General features: G+C 47.6%; 2 protein-coding genes across 5 annotated transcripts in view; one reads left to right on the top strand and one right to left on the bottom strand.

Moving 5' to 3' along the window:
• The window catches only part of SOS1 (SOS Ras/Rac guanine nucleotide exchange factor 1), a 99,168-nt gene extending 81,728 nt beyond the window's left edge, over window positions 1–17,440 (top strand). For 2 of the 3 annotated variants that reach the window (XM_075925815.2, XM_089777563.1), the window contains 4 exons: window positions 759–875; window positions 1,088–1,352; window positions 1,650–1,768; window positions 7,324–9,050. In XM_075925815.2, the coding sequence (XP_075781930.1) occupies window positions 759–875; window positions 1,088–1,352; window positions 1,650–1,768; window positions 7,324–7,818 (996 nt within the window). In that variant the 3' untranslated portion in view covers window positions 7,819–9,050. Of the gene's footprint in view, window positions 1–758; window positions 876–1,087; window positions 1,353–1,649; window positions 1,769–7,323; window positions 9,051–14,311; window positions 14,457–17,281 lie in introns of those variants that run through there. The other variant, XR_012903070.2, reaches the window with a different exon arrangement.
• ARHGEF33 (Rho guanine nucleotide exchange factor 33) overlaps window positions 9,429–26,392 on the bottom strand; it is a 69,789-nt gene continuing 52,825 nt past the window's right edge. For both annotated transcript variants that reach the window (XM_006116252.5, XM_075925824.2), the window contains one exon: window positions 9,429–26,252. In XM_006116252.5, coding sequence (XP_006116314.1) covers window positions 26,115–26,252 — 138 coding nt within the window. In that variant the 3' untranslated portion in view covers window positions 9,429–26,114. The remainder of the gene's footprint in view (window positions 26,253–26,392) is intronic.

A 26,392-nucleotide genomic window follows, 5' to 3' on the forward strand; every position in this document is an offset into this window, starting at 1 on the left:
AGAAAAACAAAGGCATCTGTAGAGCAGGATTTTTGCTCGTGGGTCTCAAGCTGCCAGTGTGATGCCATGCAGGATGTCCCTACTTCATAGGGGTTTCACACTACAGGACTTGGGTGTAGTAGCAGGCAGCGTATGAGGCTCCATCTCTTGGCATCATGATCCATTGATTCCCATTACCTTAGCCTACAGAATTTTCTGGCCACTTCTTTCTTGGCACAGACCAGCAAAGCTTTCTGCAGTAGCTGGCCTGAGTGAGTATCTAAGCTCCCTGAGTGAGAATTCTGCATGTAGCTCTTTTTACCCAAAATCATCTTCTGCTGTAGCAAAATGACTTTTCTCTGCTATTACAAATTCTCTGCAAAAAATTCTTAGCATATACTGGCATTTTTAGCCCTCTTCGAAATTATTTCTTACATGCCTTAAAACACAGTCTCCTCATCATAGTGCTGAGGTGAGGTAATACCCACGGGTATTACTCGTGTCTTCCCAGGTGAATGGATTTCCCTGTGCTAGCAGTTAGCAAGATCTTGCTCCTAGTTTGTCAGAATAATGGAAATTGGGAAATAACTAATGTCCGTTATATTTGATATTCTTACTGATTTTTTTTTAAGTGAAATTTCATTTAATTCACCTTTGTTGAATAGTATTTACATAGCACTTTGGAAGCCATTGGGCCTACATGTGTGATAAAGTATATAGAATCTGCCCCATAAAAGTAACTTCTGTGATGTAATCTTCCTAAACTTCCTGTGTTTCAGAGGTTTTTTGAAAATTTGAATCCAATGGGAAATAGCATGGAGAAAGAATTCACAGATTATCTGTTCAACAAGTCATTAGAAATAGAGCCGCGAAATTCCAAGCCTCCACCAAGATTTGTTAGTATTCAGATTTTATTTTTTTCTTAATAACTTTTAAAATGTTTCCCGCAATGCAGCAGAGATTGTTTTAGAATTGATTTGTGTAATTATGAAGCTTCATGTAACTGATTTTGTGATGGAGATGAAGGTAATTTGGTCTTTAAAATGTTTAATTTCCATTCACTGCAAGGTTTTTAATTTAGTATTACTGATATTTGGTATCACTGCAGCCAAAAAAATACAGCTGTTCCCTCAAGTCTCCGGGTGTTCGTCCATCAAACCCAAGGCCAGGTACCATGAGACACCCTACTCCGCTGCAACAGGAGCCAAGAAAAATTAGTTACAGTCGCATCCCTGAGAATGAATCCGAAAGTACAGCATCTGCACCAAATTCTCCACGAACACCATTGACACCACCCCCTGCCTCTGCTACTTCCAGTACTACAGATGTCTGCAGTGTGTTTGATTCAGATCCTTCAAGTCCGTTTCATTCAAGTAAGTGCTAAAGCTAAGAATGCATTTAAATAATTAGGAGTGTCACAGATTTGTGTGTGTCAGACTTAATGATCTAACTGACAGATCGTTTTGGTCCTTCAAATTTGCAATTTTTTCCTCCTTGCACAACGGCAGAGTTCTACTGCATTTTTACTTGGACTGCTATTATTTTTAAGTTTTTTTTTCCATATGTGGGATGGGGTAGATTAGGAATCTTGCGTATAGTTTATTCCAGATCCGCTGTGGACAACCAAGCCATTCCTTGATGCAGAATTTTGTGTTTTAAATATCCATCAGGATCGGCATCTGTGTCCTCCATTAACTTCACCAAAATCTCTGATGAAATTTCGGGTCCTCCTCCTGTTCCTCCACGGAGACGACCAGAGTCTGCCCCAGCAGAATCCTCACCCTCAAAGGTGAGAAATGTGTGGGCCAACACCAGCTGCGTTCTGGGGAAATACCCTTAGCAGGCCTCATGCGTCGATGGGTGAACCAAAGCCTGAGACGTGAGGGTGAGGGGAAAGGGGGAAAAATAACTTTTAAAATCTCATATCTTATTAGTTCAGTTACATGGGTAAGAGTAAGCTGCCATATGCCTCACACCAATACAGCCTTAGCTCTATGCCACATCTTCTCATCTGCTCCAAGTTCAAAAAGAATTGAAGGAACAGCAAGCAGGAGTTTAAATTTAGAGTGCTAATGCTTTCCAGGTAACTGGTAAACCTTTTACATCCCTAATATGGAGAGTAAAGAGGTAAAGGTAACAGCTTTAAACCATTCCATCGTCCCTGAAAGATGAAATAAAATGTACCAGCCTAATGATCTTTTGATTAGTGTTCCCTCCTCCGGATGCCATTTCTCACCTGCCTTCATACTCCATCTCTTCTCTTTCCTCTTACTAACGTGCTTGTCTGGCCATTGGTCTTCAGTTGGGACCTGATCCTGCACGTGTTGCAGGCATTGACAACGCTCTTGGGGCTGTAGTGTGAGATTGTTCACAGCCCTAGGGTGGGATTTTCAAAACAAGTGATTTAAGAGCACCAGTCCCAGTGGCTTTCAGTGGTGTGGGGTATTCTATTGTCCCCTGGGCTGTAAGCAGCATACGGTATTGTACTGTCCTCTTGGCTGAGGTGTACCGGTAGTTCGGAATAGGAATCCTAGTCCGAACTACCTAGTTCGAGCCCCGTGTAGCCGCGCTGCACGGGGTTCGAACCAGCGGGGTTTTAAAAATGGCGGCTCCCCGCTTATGCAAATGAAGCCTGGGAAATTCAAATCCCGGGCTTCATTTGCAAGTGCGGTATGCCTATATTACCCTCCAAGTTCGAATTAGGAGGGTAGTGTAGACATACCCTCAGATGCCGGACCAATGGAGTTTTACTGTACTTAGGCAGAACCAAGTAAATTTAGATTATCCCTGACCGTTCAATCTGTTTTTACGACGCTCCAGTGAAGAGATTACACCTCTTACCTTGGACATTTATTCCAGGTCTTAACTAGTCTTAAGTTTTTTCTAACATCTGCCTGACCAGAAAGAAGGGGTAGATGAGATTTAAAAAAAAAAAAAAACCCCTAAACTATCCAAATCCCAGGATTTGGTGATGATGGGAAAGTTCAATTACTCAGACATCTGTTGGGAAAATAATAGATTCAGGCACAGCTTATCAAAGACATTTGTGGATGCATTGGACACAGCTTATTACAGAAGGCCAAGAAAGTGTAGGGGAGAAGCTGTTCTAGATTTTATTCTGATGGGCAGAGAGGAACTAGTTGAGACCCTGAAAGTGAAATGTATGTTGGGTGAAATTGATCAGGGGTGGGGAACCTAGGGGCCAGATGCAGCCCCCAGTTTGCCTGGATCTAGCCCCTGAGGCTCAGGGCTCTCCCCCTCCCCCCCCAAGCATTGGAGATTGGGGAGCCTGTGCTGGCGCTCCAGCCCCCTTCCAGCTCCCCACAGGGCTGGAGCGCACAAAAATCTACTAATCTGAGCCCCCTAGGGTCTGGTGGGGGGGGGGGGATTGTCTGTCTCCTCCTTGGTCGGGAGCCAGGTCAGTGAGCATTCACTTTGCTTTTGGTTTTGTTTCTTTGCTTCTCACTTGGGTGTGGACCCCGACTGATTTTTCTATGGGTCAGTGGCCCCCGCACCAAAAAAAGGTCCCCCCCGCTTTAAGGAATGGTGGGAGGGACAACAGCAGAATAAAGACAGTGGATTTCAAGAAGGCAGATGTTGGCAAACTCAGAATTGGCAGGTAAGAGCAACAAGTCTAAGGCAAAAATGTTCAGGCTCATTGGCGGGCATTTAAAGAGACATTATTAAGGGCACAAGAGCAAACTATTCCAATGCACAAGAAAGAAATCATCCTGACTCACCAGGAGATCTTCAGCAACCTAAAATTCAAAAGAATCCTACAAAAAGTGGAAACTTGTTCAGAATACAGAAGATTAATATAAAAAACAACAGAATGGTGAAAGGGAAAAATGCAAAGGCCAAGGCACAAAATGAGATTAAACTATTTAAGGATGTAAATGATAATGAGAAAGCATTTCACAAATATATGAGAAGCAAGAAAAAAACCAAGGTAGGCCCATTACTAAATGAGGAATGAAAAGCAATAACTGAACACACAGCAATGGCCCAAAGTGTTACTTGCCTTTTTTGTTTCAGTTTTCACCAGAAAAGTTAGCAGTAAACAGACGACTAACATAGTGAACACCAGTGTAAATATAGTGGGATCTGAGGCTAAAATAGGAAAAGAACAGGCTAAGAATTACTACGCAAGTTAGATCCTTCAAGTCAGCAGGGCTTGATTAAAGACATCCCAGAATAATTAAGAAACTGGCTGAAGAGATCTCTGGGCCATGAGTGAGATATCGGAGGACTGCAAAAGGGGAGGAAAAGTATAGTACCTATTTATAAAAAGGGAATTAAGGACAACGTAGATAATTAGGACATATCCACTTAATTTAACTACATGGAAAGATAATGGAGCAAATAATCTAATATTCTGTTTGTCAGCATCTAGAAGAAAATAAGGTTAAAAATAAGTCAACTTGAGTTTGTCAAAAACAGTCACCTAATATCTTTTGACAGAGTAACAAGGAGGAAGCAGTAGATGCAATGTATCTCAACTTTAATAAGGCTTTTGACACTGTCTCACATGATTGTCTGATAAACACAGTAGGGAAATACTGCTGGCTGGAAAACTTTACTGAGAGTGGTTATTCATGGTTCACAGTCAGCTGGAAGGACATATCAAGTGGTGTCCTTCAGGGATCTGTCTTCAGTCCAGATCTATTCATCATCTTCATAAATGTTTCCTACTTTGGATGATAACATAGAGAGAACGCTTATAAAGCTTGTGGACAATACCAAGCTGGAAGGAGTTGCAAGCATTTTGAAGACTAGGATTAAAATTCAAAAGGATTGCGACAGACTAGAGAAATGTTCTGAATTAAGTAGGATGAAATTCAGTATGGACCCATGCGAAGTATTAGACTTAGGAGGGAATAATCAGTTGCACAAATACAAATAATGGAAAATGACTACAGGCAGTCCCCGGGTTACGTACAAGATAGGGACTGTAGGTTTGTTCTTAAGTTGAATCTGTATGTAGGTCGGAACTGACGTCAGCCGCTGCTGAAACTGATCAGTTTCAACCGCGGCTGAATCTGGACGCCAGTTCTGACTTACATACAGATTCAACTTAAGAAACCCAGGCGTCCCCAAGTCAGCTGCTGCTGAAACTGATCAGCGGCTGATTCCAGGAAGCCTGGGGCAGAGCAACTCTGCCTCGGGCTTCCTGTAGTCAGCCGCTGGTCAGTTTCAGCAGCGGCTGACTTGGGGACGCCTGGGGCAGAGCAGCTGGGGTGCTGCTGGGTTGCTCCAGTAGCGCGGCTCCCCGGCGCTACTGGAGAAACCCAGCAGCACCCCAGCTGCTCTGCCCCAGGCGTCCTGATTCAGCCACTGCTGAAACTGACCAGCAGCGGCTGAATCAGGACGCCTGGGGCAGAGCAGCTGGGGTGCTGCCGGGTTGGTCCGGAGCGGCGCTGCAGGACCAACCCGGCAGCCCCCAGCTGCTCTACCCCAGGGGTAGGCAAGAAAAGCCTGGTCTGCTGGGGGGGGGCACTAGCTGCACCCCCCCCCCAGCAGACCAGGGAGACGGGGAGCAAAGCCGCGGAGCACGCCCGCAGCGGGACAGCCCAAGCGCGCCCGGGCTGTCCCGCTGCGGGCGTGCTCCAAGGCCTTGCTCCCCGTCTCCCTGCAGATCAGGGAGACGGGGAGCAGCTTTTCTCGCCCCGGAGGACGGGGGCGGCAGACCGCGGCGCATCTGGGCGTCCCGCTGCTTCCGTCCTCCAGGGCGAGAAAAGCCCCGTTCGTAACTGCGAATCCGACATAAGTCGGATCCGCGTAACTCGGGGACTGCCTGTACCTCAGAAGGAGTATTGAGGAAAAGGATCTGGGTGTGATAGTGGTCAAAAGTGTAATAATGTTGTGAAAAAAGCTAACAGATTTGTTTTCCGCAAAAAAGCCCCGATCGCAAAAATGGCGATCAGGGCTTTTTTGCGCAAAAGCACATCTAGGTTGGCCACGGACACTTTTCTGCAAAAAGTGCTTTTGCGGAAAAGCGTCCGTGCTAATCTAGATGCTCTTTTCCGAAAATGCTTTTAACAGAAAACTTTTCCTTGAAAGCATTTCCGGAAAATCATGCCGGTCTAGACGTAGCTGAGGTGTAATTCTTCCACTTTATTTGGCACTGATAAGACCTAAACTGGAGAATTGTGCCCAGTTGTGGGCACCACATTTCAGGAAATATGTGGACAAAGTGGAGAAAATACAGAGAACAACAAAAATGATTAAAGGTCTAGAAAGCATGACCTGTGAGGCAAGATTGAAAAAAAATTGGGCTTGTTTTGTTTGGAGAGGAGAAAAGAGCTGGACATAAGTCTTCAGATACATAAAAGTTTGTGATAGAGGAGGGTTAATAAATTGTTCTCCTTAACCACTCAGGACAGGGCAAGAAGCAATGAGCTTAAATTGCAGCAGAGGAGGTTTAGGTTGGATGTTAGGAAGAGCTGTCGGGGAACAGATAACCTAGGACGTTTATCTAAACTGTTCTTTCCGTATTTTGACTTTCATTCTTTTCCCTGGTTGTCTGTTTTGTGTTGAATATCAGTCACCATTAATCTTTTTCATAAAGACTTGAAGCAAAATAGGCATAAAACCCTTCAGCCTTCTTGATACCATCAGTTCTTAGTTTTTCTCTTCTGCTAAGTAGAGGACCTGCATTTTCCTTTCTTTTTCTCCTGCTCCTAATATATGTAAAGAATTTCTTCTCATTGCCTTTTATGTCACTTTCCAGGTGGAACTTACTTTGTTCCTTAGCTTTTCTGATTTTGTCATGTAGTAAGCACAGTGCTCTTAGCGGACAATGGCCTACAGTACGCTGTAGTTTCATTGGCCTCCGTGGGACTCATGCTACTGAGTCATGTAGGTAATTTTGAAGATCCCACCCTTTGTTCTTTCTTCAGGATGCAGGACATCATTTATTCCCTTTGCTATTAAACACTATGAGCCTCTCTCTTCCCCCTTATGCTCTAAAGGAGAAATGCCTTTTGATTTTAGTCCTCCCAGGCCTCTTGCTACAAGATGTGCCCCAACTCCCTGTCAGCCAGCTGAGCTGGTATTATCTTAGAAACTGTGCCTCCTGCAGCCTCCTTCTTCCTCTCCTGTCCCCCACCCCCTGTACCTTCATTCTCTCTCCATCCCGGTCCCCCTCCACTTCCCCCTGCTATTGCTTATCACTTGTTGGCCGTGTCTTGTCTTTAATTGGACGTTAAGTGTTTTGAGGCAGGGACCAAATCTTTGAACATATACATATCACATGTACCACAAGCAGGGCCTGATCCTGATTGAGGCATTGGGACTGTCATAATACAGATGATAACTGTTGGAATTAATGTTTGTATACTTCAGATTGCTTCTGCGCATCTGGACAGTCCACCAGCAATTCCTCCTCGACAACCAACATCGAAAGTCTATTCACCAAGATACTCTGTGCCAGACCGGACCTCCATATCTGAGCCTCCTGAAAGCCCCCCTTTATTACCACCACGAGAACCTGTGCGAACTCCTGATGTTTTCTCTAGTTCACCACTACATCTCCAGCCACCACCCTTAGGTAGAAAAAGTGAACTTGGCAACACCTTTTTTCCAAACAGTCCCTCTCCATTTACTCCACCACCCCCTCAGATACCTTCTCCACATGTAGCACGGAGGCATCTGCCATCCCCTCCTTTGATACCGCAGGACGTGGATCTCCATTCTGTTGAGGGCCCACCTGTCCCTCCACGGCAAAGCACTTCTCAGCATATCCCAAAGCTTCCTCCAAAAACTTACAAACGGGAGCATACCCACCCGTCGATGCACCGAGACGGACCCCCCTTGCTGGAGAATGCCCACTCCTCCTGAACTGTATCTTGTGCTGGGAGTTGCATTTTCTGGGCACTCTGTTGCTGGCAATAGATGCACTGAACCTGCTGGCACCCAGGAGTTTGGATGTATGCTCCATGCATTAAAAACTATGCTAGTTTGGAAAGCAGTGTACAGAAACTGAACTGCAAAAGCAGACGTGATCAACTGATAAACTCACTATTCCTATGGTGGTATGCAGGATGCTGTTCTCAAGTCATTGGACAACTGATTGTACCAGAAAACTGGCTCAAGGGACTTTTCTGGCCAATAAGCAGAGACCGTGTTTTGTGTAATGATCTCTCATGTCGAGTACGGTAATGGAAACCATAAATCTTGTATCCATCAGTCCTATACAGTAACACAGTTCTTAGAATGAAAACATTATGCACTTTTTTAAAAATCTCAAACAGGGAACTTTATATCCTCCTTAATTTCCTTTTGCTTTACTCCCTGCTTTAAAATGCTTTCCTAAAATCATGAAAAGGACTGAGAGGAAGATCTGTGGTACCTAACCATGTTAGAACTAAGGCAGAGCACTGTATTGCGGTCCTGTTTACAAATTGTTACAGTGAATAGTATGGGTACCTAGGCTTCACCAAAGAGGTACTTTATTATTATTTTAATAAATATTACAGTGCCAGTAGAAAGAAATTATTGCCAGAAAGCATAATGGGTAGGGCTCGACAAATCGCTGTTTCTACTCGCCCGTGGCGAATAGATTTCAGCCGGTCGCTTCGTTCGCCCCGTTCACTGGCGCTGCGTGCATGCGCAGTGCTGGTCTGGCGCATGCACGGTGCGAGGCTGGCAAGTAGATCTCGCTGTGGTTTGTCGAGCCCTGATAATGGGTAATGTCATTAAGTCTTATATCATTAAAATGACAGCAAATTTTTTAAAAAAACAGCACTATTGTCTGAAATATTCTACTACATTTAGAAGACTGTTAATCTATGCTAGGTTATATCACATTCTTTTTAAGGTTTACCGATAATCCATTTCATGGCTTGTAGCTATTCTTTAATCATGCCATGAAAACACAGTCACTTGTGAAAAGGAGCACTCGCTGGCCATCTTCCATAGATATTGTCATGTTTTACTAACAATAGGTTAATCAGCATACGTAGAATTGCCTTGCATTTGCATAAATCATATGTATATAGTGAATGTTGCATAAATATGCTTGCAGATTGTTTTTAATTTAATTGAAATAAAGATACACATATTTGTTTGGCTGACATATGTTAAATTATTACATGAGCAAATGTACAATTCAGTTTTTCAGTTAACACTGAAAAGAGGATAAAAGCACATATTGTGGTACACTTTTCTGTAGTTCAGTATATGTATTTTAGGAATAAAGAAATCAGGTTTTAGCGTATGAAACAAAGTTTAGTTAGAATGATAAAGCTGGGTTATTCTCAAAGTGAAGTACAGTACATGTTTTTAAATTTCCCAGACATGTATGTAGTTTTATAGAATTTCAAACATTGTCTTAAAAACTATTAATCTTTACAATAGTGTCAGAAATGTACATGACAGAACATTGACCTGCCTAAATATCATGATATGGATTATCCATAAACCTGTGTACTACTCTTCTGATTCTAACCAATACTGTGACAGTAATGCATGCCAGTTATTGAAGAAAAGAAGCTTTATTAATCTCCTCTATCATAATGTTTGTGAATTGTGCAGTATCTCATCTTTATTTAATAAGATTCATGGGTCGTAGTAAAATTATATCATGTTTCCTCTCGGATAAAAGCAAAATACATTTCAGTAACCCAGAAAGCCATGCCCTCGGAGATAGTTGTAGTAGAGTGATTCGGGACGGAAATCTACAATTTTAGTAACTTTTTACAATGCCATTAGCGGAGTGGAATACGCACTATGATACTACAGTTGGTCTTTACATTTCAGAAAGTGTTTTGATTTCATCAGCATTAAGCGGCATATTTTGTCATAGCCAAACATTGAGTTTCAGTTGTAACTTTTTGTATTTCCTTAATATTTCTATTTTGAAACATGTTTTACCGCTCCCTCTTTCCCAACATGTATTTTTCCCCTTTCTAGGTAAGATTTATAAACTCCTCTTCAGAGGAAGACATTCTTACACACGTGCTTTATATAACCCTGTCCTACAGGAAATGTAAATGATGTTCACGGTTGTCCCAGTCGAGCCCAGCATAACGAATGCCGTTGGTGCAATGTCTGGAAGTTGCTGACTTGCCAGAAGGAAGCCAGGAAGCTCTCCAGTGTTAGTCAGATGTGCAGAACCCTCACGACCTGTCCTTTACACTCAAAACTATGACCCTTCCTTGCCGAGGTTGGTTAGATAGGTAGAATAGCCTAGTGAATTGAGTGCTGCAATGATATGATGCAGACCTGCATTCAGTTCCTGGCCCAACCCCAGCCTTGCAAAGGCAAGTCACTTCATTTTCTCCCCATTTGTAAAATACTGGTACCTTACAGTGGTTTTGAGGATAAAAACCCACGAAAGTAGAGAAGTTGATTAGACTCTATGGTGACATAAAAGCCTAGATTAAACTTCTTTGGAGCTCAGCAGTGCTGCTCAATTATCCATCACTTACCAATGGACCGCATACCTCCACAGTGCTGCCTCTAACACCATGTGTGAATGACCAGCACCAGAAATCAAATCCCTAAGTCAAGAGGGAGAATGTTCAACACAGCTGCTGAGCTCCTGGCCTCTCAGAACTTGTCAATTTTATTTGCCCCTTTTTCAAGAAATAACTTTTTTGCAACATGGAAGAATTTCTCATTTGGACAAGTTCACATTGGTTAGTGATTATGGGTGGGGGAGTGTGTCAAAGAAAATATCCCTGGATGCTGGCAGGGAAAATGGCATCATTTTTATTATTCATATTTGCCAGATTGTTGAATGATCTTGAATAATAGCGTGGCATAATGGAGCATGTTTCATCCTAAGCCAACAACTGTGGCTAAATGGATTGCTGTGTTATTGCAGAGCTCAGATTAAAAGTTTGAGCTGTACCGTACTGTTGCAGAGTATTGGTTTGTAGCTCTTGGGTGCTTACGCAGATGGGGAGAAATGAAGTCCTTTAACGATCGGGGCAATGAGATACCAAAGTGCAATGTTTGAAGTCTGTCCCTAACGTGTGCCCGATATAGAGCGTAGTGCAGTAGTGTAGGATACATCCAACCTTTCTCCCCTCTTCTCCACCCCAGAAGTGCAAACTGGAAGTTAAAAGGAAAAGTTCTCTATTGGTAGTTTGTAAATGTTAGCGTTTCAGACACTGAACGCTTAAATTAAAACTGATAATGAAGTGCAAGGAAAAGTTATTGAAGACGTGGTTATCAGGCAAGCACTTACTGGCCTTCAACAACCCCAACACGATTCTCCAGTGTCTGTTTGGAGAGATTATTTATTGCCTTTGCTTCAGAATAAATACTATGAAATTACTGGGCATGCACCCATAAGCTGCAAACTGCTTCACATGTTCTCTGGCCATTGTTTCTAAATTCTTGCTTAACCATTGCATTTTAAGAAAGAAACCGAGTTCGGTGCCCCCTCCGTGAATCCGTTTATGCCTTTACTTGCTCAAGTTTTCATTTATTGTAATGATCTATTGCATAGTTTGTTACTTTTGCGCAGACAGAATCTTAAATCAGGCTTTTCTTACCGGTAAACTCCAGTATCACCTTTACTCAGTTGGGAGCCTGATCCAAAACGTACTGAAATCAATGGGAGTCTTTCCATTGACATTAGCAGCCCTTGGATCAAGCTCTTCGTGTTCTTCTGAAAGATGGTTCTATTTTACTGTATTGAGGGAAGTGACTCTCTTGTACCAATAGGGCTGTTTGAATGAGTCTGCTTAGACTGCACAGTCCCTGTAGCAGAGCTAATGCCTGGCAATAGAAATTCTAGTTCTTTCTGCTCTGGGTAATGTGTGATCCTTGCATCACAACTCGCATAAGCAGCCTTCCTTCTGTGTTCCTAGACGTTGAGCAGTGAGAGTCCACCAGGAAAGCCCCCTCCCCTCCCGCCCATCATTCATGAATGTCTGTCTTTGTAACAATGTTCCTTAATGCTTAGTTGTTGTGATCAGTGTGGTTGGCCTGTGGCATGTAAAAACATCACACTTTGGTTTCCCTCTCAAACATCATACCCTTTTTCAGCTAACGGGAAGGATCTTGCTGAAAAATGCATTTTTAAAGCAGAAAAAAAACGTTGGGCAGCTTCTTAGATTTTTCTCTTTAAAACCCCTATTTCAACTGTTGAATTGTCATTTCAACAATAAACTTAAAAAACAAGAAATAGTCTGGTAGCACTTTATAGACTAACAAAACATGTAGATGGGATCATGAGCTTTCGTGGGCTCAATATGTGGGCTTCAGTCTTTTTAGCTTTGTTAGGTGAGGGGAAAATGTGGCCCAATACTCTTATGAAGCCCAAAGCACTTCTGGCTTGCTTTGTAAATGTCATGCCTTATTTTCCATTAAAAAAACCTTAAAGTGCATTTTTCTGTCAACTGTGAGCAAATTTCTCTTTTGCCTTGAATGAAAAACAGTGCATTAAAGTAGCCAGTTGCTGCAAAATTGTAAATCAAGTGAACTAAGGATAAAGTCGCATTTGACTCCATAATAAACACACATGATGTCATGCACCAAGTGACTGAAAGGTTGAAAGAGGGGGGGAAAGTCCTGTGCCAGATGCATGCCAGTTTTAGTAGCTGCCAAATGTGCCTTTTTATTAAGAACATCTGTAATTTTTTTCAGAACAAGGTAAATTATGTGGGCAGAGGGGTTCTTTTGGACAAATTTTTTGCTTAGCTTACTAGAAAACAAGCCTGTTTCTGTTTGTCAAAGTAAATTGTACACATTTTGAGTTTTGATAAGTTTGTGTGTTGTGGTGTAGATGTGTGTTTGCCTTTGTTTAATGGCCTGGTTATTTGCTAAAATGATTACATGTCAGAAAGCTATGTCAGTCCGACCCAAATGTAAGAATAAAGCAGTAATCTTTAACTGGCACGTCTTATGACCTGTGTACCTAACCATGTCTGTAGGCAATCTTTGTATGCTTTGTCTGCAATGGTATGCAGATTGCATTTAAAGTGGAAAATTAATAGTGGCTGTTATTTTTTGGCATTAAAAAATGTTCTAAAAATAAAAATGCCTTACATATATCCCATAAGTGTACACTTTTGCATATGTAAGATAGGATGAACATCTCACTGGTCTGACGCTGAGTTTGTGAAAGATTAATGCTGTGCATCACGTTAAAGACGTTTGTCAGTCTGCTGCAGAGTTATAAGAAATCATTTCAGTAAGTTGAAGAGCACGTGATAGCCCTGGGATGGGAGCTTAGCGGAGGAATGGAGAAGCACTGAAAATACACTTAGCGTGAGAACCAAAGTGAATCCATTATTAATAGTCTACAACCGTGGTCCCCAACCCGGTGCCTGCGGGCCCAGGCCCTTTACATGCGCCCGTGGAGCAATCTGGGCTGGCCCCGCCCCTGGGTGTGCGGCAGGTGCCAGCTCCGGACGCATGGCCGGTCCCGGCCCCGGGTGCGCCGCGTGTGCCGACCCTGACCCCCCGCCCCCGGGGGCGCTGCGCGTGCCCTTGCTGGCCCTGGCGCTGGCCTTGGCCCTGCTCCCGGGGGCGCCGCGCGTGCCCGCCCCCGCGGAACCTGGGCAGCCCCTGCCCGGGATCGCAGCACATGCCTGTGCCAACCTCGGGCGTGCGGCGCATGCTTGACCCTGCCCCCAGTCATGTGGCCTGTGAGCGGCCCTGCCCCCGTATGCGCAGCGCGTGAGCGGCCCCGCCCCCAGGCGCCTGGCAGCCCCAAAATGTTGGGGACCACTGGTTTACAACTTCAGAAGTTGCAGGGCTGGTATATTGGGGAATTTTTTTTCTTTTTTTCGTTCTGCAGCTTTCCAGCCTGTCTCTTTTTAAGGATCGATAACTCAGGAATTAAAAGTTCACTCTGTTGAAATTTAATGCTTGGGTTCCTCTAGAATTCTATAGAGAGAGGCCTAAATCTGTCTCAGTGCTGCAATAATCAGAGTGGATCACTGGCCATTTCTGTCGAATAGAACTATATTCTTGGAAGGGACCCCCCTCCCCCCATATTAGAACAACAATTCATGTAAAGCATCCGGGGGGGAGGGAAAGGCCTCAACTCAACATTCAAAAGCAACCAAAGAAATGGGCAATTCTGTAATTACCCATCGGAGAAGATTCTAGCCACTTCCTGTTAAGGATGATTTACTAGATCCACCCCTTCCTCTGGACCGTGTGTGAGACTTTTTAAAAACAGGTTTGTGTAAAGCATACAGGACAGTCACTGAAGTCTGAAAGAAGAGGGAGAAAGCAAAGCAGAAACTTTTTCAGCTTCTTTTGAATAATAATTAAAAATCCACTGCCCGTTAACCCTGTATTCTCGTCAGTGGCAGTGCACGTTACAGCTCAAACTACTCAATGTTCATTCAGTCTTTTGTGTCTCCAGTGAAAGCGCCGGGATGGGTGCCAAGTGGGATGTGAACTCCTGCCTGCCGAAGAGCTGGCCTGACCCCTTCATGCGTGCGGCATGCAGAACAGCTGTAAAATGGAAACCGCTTTCACTTGGACTGGCTGGGTATGGATGTCACGTGGTAAGTGGCTTTGTATGCTCTAGCAATTCAACTCCGCCTTCCCAACCCTGAATATAGGCTTCAGTCATTTAGGAATATCAGTCTGCTCAGTGCTTGGCTACCTCTTAGTAAGGAGGGTCACAGGCCCTGGGTGTATTGGGGGTTTGAGAAGGAGATGGCAGTTCAGGTTTGGGGAATGTGGAACCCCCCATCTGCTAGTCCTCTGATAGTTCTTGGCTTTTTAGTTGCTCTAACACTAGGGTGCCAGGAGTTGCTGCATAACCTCCCCACCGCCACCCCAGAACTCTCTCTTCTCCCAGGTCTCCATGGGTCGGACCTCCCTAATCCAGCACCCTCGGGACCTTAGTGGTCCCGAACCACAGAGTTTACCGAACGAGAGGAGGTCAAGGCTCCCTACCCGGATGTAGGTTCTGCTCCCAGGCGGGGTTGCGCTCCCAGTCACCTGCTGCCTCCAGCCCCCACTGTGCCAGGCCTGGCCGGGGCTGCATTCCCCACCACGCCAGCCTGGACAAGGGCTAGCTCCACTGCTTCCAGCCTCAGCAGGGGCTGCTCCTCCCTATGGCGCTGGCCCAGGCTGCACACCCAGCTGACTCCAGCCCTGGGCGGGACTGCACTCCTGCTGCGCTCCTGGCCACTGACCCCCCCCCCCACCTCCAGCCCTGGCTGGGGCTTTGCTCTCCACCACGCTGGCCCTGCTGGTGCTGGGCTCCCCACCACCAGCCCAGCATGGGCTGCACTTCTGAACGTGGCCAGCCTGGGTTCTCTGGTCCAGCAATATCCACGGTCCTGCCAGAGCACAGATGTTACCCGAGCAGAGAGTACCGGATTTTAGAGGCTCAACCTGAACTGCACAAGGAGCTGAGTTACAGATCAGTGTGGTCTCCGCTGGTAAAGTGAGCCAGGCATCTGCTGCTGAGAACGCCGTGACCCCTGAACCTGGTGATCTTAAGTGTGCGGTGCCCCTGAGAAGCGAAGGAGCCTTGGTCAGCCTGCGGATGGATCAGGGTCGGTGGGGCCGCCAGGTCTGTCCCTCTTGTTGGCCTGGTAGATTGGGACAAGGGTATTGAAATCAGTCCAGAAATGAGCTGGCAGCCACCAGAAGCTGGAGAGCTCTGCTGTGATACATCATGCTGGCCTCACTGCCTTGGAGTGGCTGGCTGCATAATCAGTTAGCGGTTGCTTCCAGGGAGCGGCTATATTCCACCTCAGCTAGCGTGAGTTGCGGTGCTCTCTCGGGGAGGTAATGCCCGGGCTATGCTGATGTGAATGGACAGCGGGTATGTCTGATGAGCGTCTGCCACAAAACGAGAGCTGTCAGTGCGGCCCCAAGCCGACGGCTGCCACCTGGAGTAAGCGGCAAGGACTTCCCGGGAAGTCTCTGGGCTAAATGAGGTGGGGATAGAAACGGGGGTAAGTTACACTTCAAAAGAGGGTAAGTGGTCAGCTGGTGTCACTTGCCCTTGGCAATCCGTGGGAATGCAAGTCGCCTGTGCACGGGAGCGGGGGGTTGGGTTTGTTAGCGAGTGGGGGTGTTGCCTTCACCTTATTCCTTTGCCTGCTCCTCCCTTAGCTTGTAAATTACTCATTTTCCATATCTCCTGGGACTTTGCTAGTGACTCTTATCCACCATTAGAACCAATGTGCAGCGGCCGTCATTGCTTTGTCACTATTGACAGTGCCTGTGTTCTGAGCGCTGGCCCAGGCTCCACGGCCACTGGTCTTGCCTGACTCCCAGGCCACTGGTCTAGCTGTGAAATCCCTTCCCCTCCCCCAGCACGCTCCACCTGTGTCACTGTGGGCAGCGTTTTCTGACGTGCAAGCCTCCCTAGCGACTTTTGCATCTAAGTATCGGTGCCCTGGTGTATAGTGAAGCGGATGAATGTGGCGATCAAAGTGATTTTTCATTCTACGTCTGCATTCCCCAAAGAGCGCAAACGCTCCGCTAGCCAACTCCTAGGAACTAGCACGAGCCAGCCCCCGAGAGCGGGGAAGTGGGGAACGTGCCCCTTGTGCATTACAGCAAAACCCCCCTTCCTGGATCCTTTCTGTGAGCCCCGGCTTGGCTCTGTCGTCTCTGGGCTGCTCCCGTGTAGAATGCCGTGGGGAGCCACCAGCAAACCAGTGTGGCAGGATGGCTTCCCTGTCCCAGCTGAACAGGCCAGAGATTTCCCCCCTGTAGGGCATCTCCTGCTGAGGCAGCTGGTACGGGCTGCTCTTGGCTCTGGGGCTGGAGCGACCCCCTGAGCTGACCCAGTCTGACAAAGGAGGCCAAGCCAGCTGCAGGACGAGGTGCTTTTTGCCGGGTTCCCCCAGGCCAGGTGATGAGGTCTCTCTCTCCAGCCAGCCAGCGCTCTCCCTCTAGGTACTGGGGCGCCGGGGCCCCACATTTAACAATCCCCCATTTAGCCACAGGTTTCGGATGGCCAGTGCTGCAGGCAGTGGGAGCTCTAGGGGAGTGTTTGAGACTCACTCTGCTGGAGGGCCCCATGGCTGCTGGCTTCTCAGGGCCCAGACTGCAACTGCAGCCCCTCTGACCAGGCCTCAGCCTTAATTTTCCCTTTTGCTGCTGCGTCCGTAATGTCTGTCTGCGTCTGCCTGGTGCAGCCTGCCCCGCGTACGCGCCCCAGAGCCGGCGGCCAAGCCAACAAACCAGCAGTGCTTTCCAGTCACCAGGGCTCTTGACAAGCAAAGTTTATTTGTCACAGAAAGGAAACTAGTCTAGTCGCACCCGTCTCAAGGCAAAGCGCTGGGCTAAGCCTGGGAGGTGCTGGGTGAGCAAGCCAAGGGGCTGAGCGCCCGTCACACGTTTTCTTTACGTTTTGCAGACTTGGAGCCAAAGCCAGACGGAATCTGGGACACTTCCCAGGACGCCACAAAACGGGCCAAGACGTAACCGGAGCGGAGATGGACCATGCGCCAGTTCTATCCACTTCCAAGCTCACTGAACCAGCAGCTAAATCAGGAAGCATTTCACAGCGAAACAAGCGTCCCGGTTCCGTGCACTGCGCCGCCTGCCAGCCTCGCCATTGTGAGAGAGCCTCCCCTCTCCTGACCCAGGCGCTGTTACTGGGCTCCCCCCTTCCCCAGGTTTCTGCTGGTGCCGGCTCTTTGGTGCTCTCAGGAGCTGTAAGCTGCTTGGCACTATGGAAGGGAGAGGCCTGTTCATGCAGGAGACCTAAAGGCACAAGCAGCAGATACCTGGGCAACTGGTACCATGGTACATTCCTGATGCAGCTGAAAATCCTCCGCAGTGCAATGTGCCTCCCCACACACAGGGATGCCAACAGCTTCTGCCCACCCCTGGGCAAAGTGGGAGGGGGGAGATCTGCACTCCCAAAAGGGGCAGGGCCTTGGGCAGAATGGGCGGGGCTGGAGCAGCCAGTCCTCCACACCCCCTGCGGCACAACACACCATCTCCCCACAGAGCCCTCAGCTCTGCCCGGGGCATGCAGCCCGGAGCTCCAGGCACCACTGCTGCAGTGGCTGAGCCCTGGGCCTCTTTGAATCGCCAGGTCCTGTGGCAACTACCCCTTTCCCCCGTCGGTGGGGCTGCCCATACAGCTGGGCAGAGAGTGTCTGAATGAAAGGCTGTCAGGTCCCACAGACACTGGTGTTCACCTGATGTTACGCAGGGCACCCGTCCCAGGAAAGCGAGACAGGAATCAGAATCGCAGAACGGGAAGGGACCTCGAGAGGTCGAGTCCAGTCCCCTGCCCTCACGGCAGGACCCAGCACTGTCTACTCTAGATCGTCCCTGACAGGTGTCTAGCTTGCTCTTAATATCTCCAGTGATGGAGATTCCACAACCTCCCCAGGCAACTTATTCCAGTGTTTGACCATCCTGACAGGCAGGAAGTTTTTCCTGATGTCCAACCTGGCCTTGCTGCAGTTTAAGCCCCTTTCTTCTTGTCCTGTCCTCAAACGCCAAGGAGAACAATTTTCTCCCTCCTCCCTTTCAGATACTTGAAAGCCACTCTCATGTCTCCTCTCAGTCTTCCCTTTTCTAAGCTTAAACAAGCCCAATTCTCTCAGCCTTCCCCCGTAGCTCATGTTCTCTAGAGCTTCAGGCATTTTTGTTGCTCTTCTCTGGACCCTCTTCTATTTCTCCAAGTCCTTCTTACTGCAGCTAAAAACAAGGACACAACGTAAACACTCTGTGTCATGCTGGCCCTGGTGTGCACTCTTAGCCCATCTGTGCCAAGCAATCTCCTCCAGCGCTTTCCTTAGTGACGTCCCTCCCTGCCTTGAAGTCCTGCATCTGTGTGTCTTGATTCATCTCCTCCCCTCTAGAAGGTGGGAGAAGGGTCACGGTCTGGGTCTGTGTCTGTGTCTGCGTCTGGAAAGCATTGGGTACATTGATTGACAGGTGTGTCTTGGCACCAGCTCCCGCCTTGCTAATGCAGCATTGAAGGGCACCTAACTAGACTGGTGCTCATGCACGCCGGCCCAGCGCTGCTCCAAACGATGCTGAGGACGGCCTGGCCTGCAGTTGGGGGCAGGGAGGTGCTGGATGCATGGGGCGTAAAGAGAAGCACTGACCCAAAACCACCAATTACTTTGCTAAATTTCAGGCAATTCCTAAAACAACTGGATTTGTCCTCAGATGTTCCTGCCGGCGTCTTCCCTTGTGTCTTCCGAACAGAAACCATGGAATGGAAAGCTTGTTACCAGGGGAATGTTTTGGGAACCAGCTTTGCTCCTTCCCCCTTCTCCCATTGCAAAACACTGCAGGGTGGGTTTTGTCAAAACAGAGGATTTTGCCCCACATGGACATTTCCCCGTTTCTGTTTGGGGTCCAACAGTCAGTTTCCATGTCGGTGTCTGGATGCGGACAAGAGGAGCAGCTCTCGTGCGATGCAGCAGAGCGGGGGCCGGAGCCCCTATGATCGCTGAGCTAGCTGCAGTGGGGAGTCCCGCCTCCGTCCCATGCACAGCACCGCCATTGGCTGCAGCTCCCCCCAGACTGGGTGGTGCCAGCTGGTGATCTGCAGCGTCCATAGACGAGTGAAAAGGGGCCAAGCCAGCAAGTGTCAGTTGCTTTGCCAGCCTGGGGAGCTGGGAATTGCACTGGTAGGAGGTTGATCGGATCTTTCCCCCTCTCTTCTCTATCCAACTTGCTCCTCCTGCTCTCCACCTCTGACCCCTCCACTGACCTTGGAGACCCCATCCTGCCCAGCACCTCTCCTCCCAATACAGACATGTACTAGGCCCTCCCATCTTGGTCCCACATGCTGCACAACTCCTGCCCCCTCGCTCTTCTCCCTTGTGTTATTAAGCTTGTTGCCATCTGCAGTCGCTGTCTGCAGTGCCTGTCCGCCAGGTTCAACCTAAACCCACTCCGGTCTGACTTGCACTCCACCGAAACCGCCCTTGCTGAAGATTTCTTCTTTGCCAAGTCTCAGAACCAATATGGTGTCCTCAGCCTTCTTGGCCTCTCAGTGGCCTTCAACACAGTCGAGCATGATGTTCTTCTAGAAATCGTGTCCTTTTCTGGCTCTGCCCACTCCCGGTTCTCCTCCTGCTGCCGTTATCGCTCCTTCAGCATGGCCTTTGGAGGATCCTGCTCCTCCCCTTGCCATCTTTCCACGCGGTTTCCACCAGGGCAGACTGACAGGGCTGCAGCCTCAGACCTCCAATTCTTGAAATACATCCTCTAGATCAGGCAGGTTTGGATCATATTCAGGCTAACACTTAAAAGAACAAAATAACCATTTGTCCCTGCCTGACACTGATTTTGTCTCAGTTTTTCAAACTTTCACGGTTAAAATGTAATCTTTTCACATTTTCAGTCATTGACAATGGCGTGTGAATTGGTGGCACCGATCTCCGAGGGCCAGCCACTCACAGTAGCATCGCCCAATATTACTTTGGTGTCGTTTTACCCTCATTTCAATGAGACAGCTGGTTGCAATTTCCAAGTGGAGCAGAGGGATGGCAAGCTACGTTAGAAAGAGAGAAACCTGTAAGCACCTTGCCCAAACTTACTCCTTGTCTGCGAGTATTGACTCAGAACCCTCTCCCAAAGCAGCCTTCTCAGAAACTGATGAAGTGAAGATACGGCTACCAGAGAGGGCGGAAGTAAAGGAAAGTGTTCCTGGCATCCACAGTAACAGTGAGGATGGAAGAGATGATTCAGAAGAGGAGGTGGAGAGAGCAGTAGTGATAAAACGGATACGGTTACCACTGACCAAGAGCCAGGTAAATGATCTTCTTTTATAATGGAGGCGTTTTGCACCCAGGGTATCAAGAAAGGTCGAGGCTGTTTTCAGAATTTCAGTGACAAATTTAGAATTTCTGAGTGGCAGTATAAATGTCATAACTGATACCGCTTCCCTTTTCCTTTTGAACAAAAAACTCCCAAATGGTGAGGTTCAGGGATTGTAAATCCATAGCACTATTCTTTTTCACGTGCAGCCTTTTAATTGCCTGATAATCCCAGGCATTTCCAAATGGGAGGGAAAAAAAGAGGAGGGTTTTGTTCTCAAGAAACCAGTGTGGAATGTCACAATAGGTAGCAGACTTGCAAGGCAAACATCGGTTTGACAGGGATTTGGTCCAGTTGCTTCTAGTGCAAAGGGCTTACTGGAAGGAAGTTTTAAGATGTATTGTGATAGTTGTTAAACCTGTCATTGAAGGTGATGAGCATTTCGAGAAGGGAGAAAGTTATCAACTCTCCTCAGAAAAAGAAACAATCTCAGTATTCTTGGAAGCATCGCCAAATTTGACCCATTTCTAAGTGAGCATGTGAAGCACTGAGAAACAGGAAAGGTCTTCCACCATCGCTGTCAAAACCAATCTGTGGCAAGTTCACTGAGCTAATGAAACACACGGTTTGGAATTCATTGCAACTGAAGTCAAACCGGTGAAATGCTCCTCTGTGGCAGCGCCCTGAAGTCCTGCTATCACTCCAGCTTATCTGTTACGTCATTTCACACGGCTGCTCCCGTGGCGCTACATCCGAGTTTGAGTTGAGTGTCTACCAGCTGAAAGCCACACAGGCAAGTCACTCTCCAGACGGTTTTGATCTGAGGAAGTGGGTCTGGCCCACGAAAGCTCATCATCTAATAAACCATCTTGTTAGTCTTTAAAGTGCTACATTGTCCTGCATTTTGCTTCAGCTACCCCAGACTAACACGGCTACATTTCTATCACTATTCTCCAGACGGTGACGTCTTTATTGGACACACAAAACATGGCTGTTGAAGATTTCAGAGATCAGCCATCTGATACCAGAGGTAACAGTGGCATTGGCTGCTGTCGGCAGGCAGGACACTGGACTAGATGGTCTGACCCAGTATGGCCACTCTTGCCATGTCTGGAAAGTATGAAGTTCTTCAAATTCAGTTGCTAACTAAGCCCACTAACTGTGTGTGCCATGCCCAGCTCATTGTTTGAATTTGCTTAAAATTTGCGGCACTGATTTCTGCATGGAAACCAAAACCTTTTCTAGTTTGCTCAGAAACTTTTTTTTTTTAATGTGACGTCACCCAATGGCAGTCCCTGGGCAACGTTATCAGACGTGAACAAGGACAATCTTTGCCCTAAAAACCCTCTTGGAGACAAGATAGTGCTGTCGCTGAATCTTATGAAACGGTGGCAGTGGACAATGACGGCATTCAGTGTTTGAAGGAAACAAGGAAAACTGGCAAAACTGGAAGAAAGGCATGATAGTCGTACAAGGAAATGTGCTTACTGCAGTTATGAGTTTCTTCTAGACCGGGGCTACTCAACTTTGGATGCCCTGGGGGGCCACAATGATACTCTCAGCACATGCCGAGGGTCGCAACTTAAGTGTGGTTGCACATACATGTAAATAGATATGCAAATATATGCAAATAGCTTCTTTTACACTGACGTGCATGAATGCAAAGATAAAGGCAACACTACACAACACGCAGGCCCCATTTAAGTCAGTTCTGCTGATATTAATAAAATACAATATTTACCCCATTTCCACCCATATGACAGCATTTCTAATGAGCAATGACAGCCCAGGAATTTAACTACTAAAACCCATATCAACAGATAACCATTATATTGACGACTTTTTCTGGCTCCCACCTGCAAGCCCTGTGTTGAGCCCTGTGTAAACCCAAAGTGCACTGCAGGCCGCAAACAAACAGGCCGCATGTTGAGTAGCCCTGTTATAGACTGACACGCTACGTTTGACGACACTAATGTAAAGCTTCAAAAGCCAGGCCTGGATTTCGTCATTGCTGTTCCCTTGCTGACATCCTTGCAGAAATTTCTCACGAGGTTACAGGCTCAATTTTGACAGTTTTTGATAGACAAGCAGAAAATTGGGAAGTGAAGATGAGGCCTACCATGAAGAATACAAATGTTCTGTAAAACAAATGTTTCCAGATGGCAAAAGTGACCCTTCCAGAAAGACGGTCATATGAGGTTGAATGTTTTTGTTCTCCTTGATAAAGTCAGTTCAGAATGAAAGAGAAGTGAATGTTATGCTGAACTATCTGCAAAATTTGGCTTCTTGATGTTTCTTGAACAAGCACCAAGAGGAGATGCAAACATGCACTCAGGCATTGCCCGACACTTTCCCGGGTGATCTAGAGCCCAGCCCTTTCACTGAAATGCATCATTTCAGCATTTATAAGCAACGGTGAATCGTCACATTTTTACAAGACAAAAACTGTGTAATGTCTTCCTAAGTGTCCTCTTGTTGAGACTGTATTTGATTGGGCCTATTGCCAGCTGGCAAGCTGAACAATTGTTCTCTAAGCCTGTCTTATTTAAAAAAAATGCCTTAGTCAACTACAGTTAGAAATGAAGCTTAATGCTCTTATGATCATGCCAAATGAATGAGATCTACGTGGAGTGTTGTCATCTGAGGATATAATAACTCAATTTGCAGCTCTCAAAGCTCACAAAATGTCCATTTCAACAAGTACAATTTTCATTTGACTCAATGTTTTATGTTTGTCCAGGAAGTGTATAATCTGTTCATTGTCTTTGATTTTTGTGTATTTGTTCAGTATCATACGTGACTTGTTGATTGTCATAAACGGGTCCTTTTTTTGCTCTCAGTTTGTGGAGGCCTCCAAAAAACACTAGCCCTTGCCCTCCAATCTCATTAATCTGACCCTGCGTCCCACAGGGCTCTATCCTTGGCTCCCTTCTCTACAGCTTTTGCTGGGCAATCTCATCTAAACACAAAGCCCTCTATCATCTCTGGGCCAGTGACTCTGTCCAAAACAGAATCTTGCCCGGGCTCTCTGGCATCTCTTCACAGGTGCGCAGCCAGCAGCTGCAGCTGAACTTGACTAAAACAGAGCTCCTTGTCTCCCCCCTCACCCTCCGAACCGTCCCGCTTTCTCAGTTGCTGGCGACAACTCCATCTTGCCTGTTACTCAAGCTTGCAATAGAGTCATCTTCACCTGGGATCTCTTTCTAACCCTTCACTTCCAGGCTGTCTAAATCTTGTAGGTTCTTTCTGCACCATCCCAGTATAGACCAGGCCTAAGGTATGGCCTTTCCTGAGCCGTGCTAGAACTTTCATCCAAGCTCTCATAACCTCCCGCTTGATTATTGCCACGTCCTTCTCTTGCCGTGACTATGTCATCTTGTCCTGGTCATAGCCACGCCGAATGCTACTGCAGAGATCAGCGTCCTAGGCTGTCTCTTGGACCACGTCACCCCTCTTTGCAACCCTTCCTTGCTCCCTTTCTCTCAACTACTTGCCATAAACTTTCTAGGTCCTTCAGGGCCTCTCTCCCCCTCCCCCTCATCTCTTATTTACTCCGAAATGCTGACTCCCACTCTGATTGGCCTGGGATACCAGCCTTCACTGCCCACTTGTTACATTCGCAAACAAGCCTCTTCATGCTTTCTGCCTTGTTGCCCCTCACATGGGGGAGGAGCCTTCTGTAGGCACCCACAAAGCTACCCCATTGTCTTCCTCAAAACGTCCCCTGCCCTGATTGTTAGGCAGCTGGTGTGGGGAGACCCTGGCTGATCGTGCTGAACAGGACAGTCGAACTGTCCTTATGCTCCCCTGTCTGCATCCATCTATCAACTCCTGTATTGCAAGCTCCTTGGGGTGTGCACTGTCCTTTTGTTCTGTGTTCATACAGCGCCTAGCACCGGGTTCCTGGTCCATGACTAGAGTTCCTAGGGGCTATGGCACTACACATGAACAATAATCATTATTATTATGCTAACAGAGGGAAAACTGAGAAGACACAAGAGTATTTTTTCTCGGAGGGTTCCTCCTTTCTTTGTCTATAGCCAGATTTCAACCTGGCCACATTTCCCACACCCCAGCCATACCATGGGGCCAATCCCAAGGTGGCTGTGGGACGGGCCAGGTCGCTGTTTAAGGCTGTGGTCCCATATGTCACTTTTGCAGTCTCCTAGTGCAAGTAGCCCAGGAAAAGCTGCAAGAGACCCATGCAGCCTTATGGCTCTGTGATTTGGGAGCTCTACTTGTACGTTCTGCGCCTTTCCTGCACCCTGTGATGCTCACGTCTGCCTTGACGATTAGCTTGTCGGGGAAGGGCTGGGAGCTGTCTCTTACGCTGTCTGTACAGCACCAAAGACAACGGGGTCCCATCCCAGGTGGCACCAGAGGTGCTAGAGTAACAGAAACAATAAACTGCCTCTGGGGCTACAGCCCTACATAACCAACCGTTCTTGCTGCCAAAGCTCATACATAAAGCACCCAGGAAAGGCCCAGTTTTCCTGCGGCTCCTTCTCTCATTGCAACTGAAGGGCAGAAGGTAACTTCCTGTGCAGCTGTCGTTTCTGAGCTAAGGGTTTGCCACAGCACGGCCGCGGGAGAGGGGGAAAAATCATGGCTTGTACCTGGGGATGGGTGGAGTTAACCAATCCCAGTTAGTTCGCAATATTACCCTGTAGGCCAGGGGAGGTGTGGAGCTGTCACATAGCCACAGTTACTAACCACAGTTGCATGAGATGGCTCAACAAGATCACATCCCGTTGGACCTGGTCTTACAGACGCAGTGAGAGACCGTCCCCGTGCCGAGTTTTCTGTAGTCCCCGCTCCCCCCAAAAATGGGGCGGGGCAGAGCCTATAAACTACACACGTGACTAAATGCCTCGCACAGTGGGGCCATGATTGCCAAGGGCTGCCGTCCCACGAATAAGATCTCCCAAGAAACGGGGCAGCAAGAGCAGCCGTTGCTACAGCACTGACAGGATCGGGAGGGACTTGCCGAAGAAAAGTTACTGCGGAGCTGCCAGAGATGGTGAGCCAGGGTCCAGCCAAAGCTCAGCGCTGGTCAGAGCCGCTCAGCCATGCAGTACCGAGTGGGGGATCCTGTTCAGCCACGTTCTTTAATGGCTTTGGAAGTTCCTTCCGCTTCCAGTCGAGCTGAGAGCCTGCAAAGGCGCCTCTCGTGCGGGCGCTGCCGCTCTGGGGCCTCGCAGGGCCGGGGCGGAAAGGACAAAGGCGATTGCGGGCGGGAGCTGGCGGTAAGTGGAGCGTAGGTTTGGGGTGAGGGATCAGTGGGTCCCTGTTGCCTACCCCTAATCATCTTGATTTGGATTGACCGCGCACCCCTCCACTGTCTTAGGGAGAGCCAGACGCTGAGCAGTGAAACCTCCCCCCTTCTTCTCTCTTGTGGTGGCCCTGGCCTGTGTCCGGTCTGCGCGCTCCCTGCCCGCCTCCCGCTGGGCTGCTCATTTCTTTTTGAAGAGCTTGCGGAAGGAGCTCCGGAAGCCCCCTTTGGGCTCCTGCCGCGGGTTGCGCTCGCTGAAGGATGTTTGTTCGTTGTCATCCTTTGGGCAGAACCTGGTGTTGTCTTCTGTGTGGAGCTCCTAAAATGGAAAAGATGGGTTAACCAGCACTTGCGCCCTCCTCCGCTCTGCACGGAGGAAGTGGAGACACCCGAAAGCCAGGCCGTGCTGAGGAGTCTGGTTTCAGAGATTGCAAGGCCAGAAGGGAGCTCTGTGATCGT

Source organism: Pelodiscus sinensis, chromosome 3, assembly GCF_052426305.1.
Source record: "Pelodiscus sinensis isolate ZL-2025 chromosome 3, ASM5242630v1, whole genome shotgun sequence".
Taxonomy (NCBI): domain Eukaryota; kingdom Metazoa; phylum Chordata; order Testudines; family Trionychidae; genus Pelodiscus; species Pelodiscus sinensis.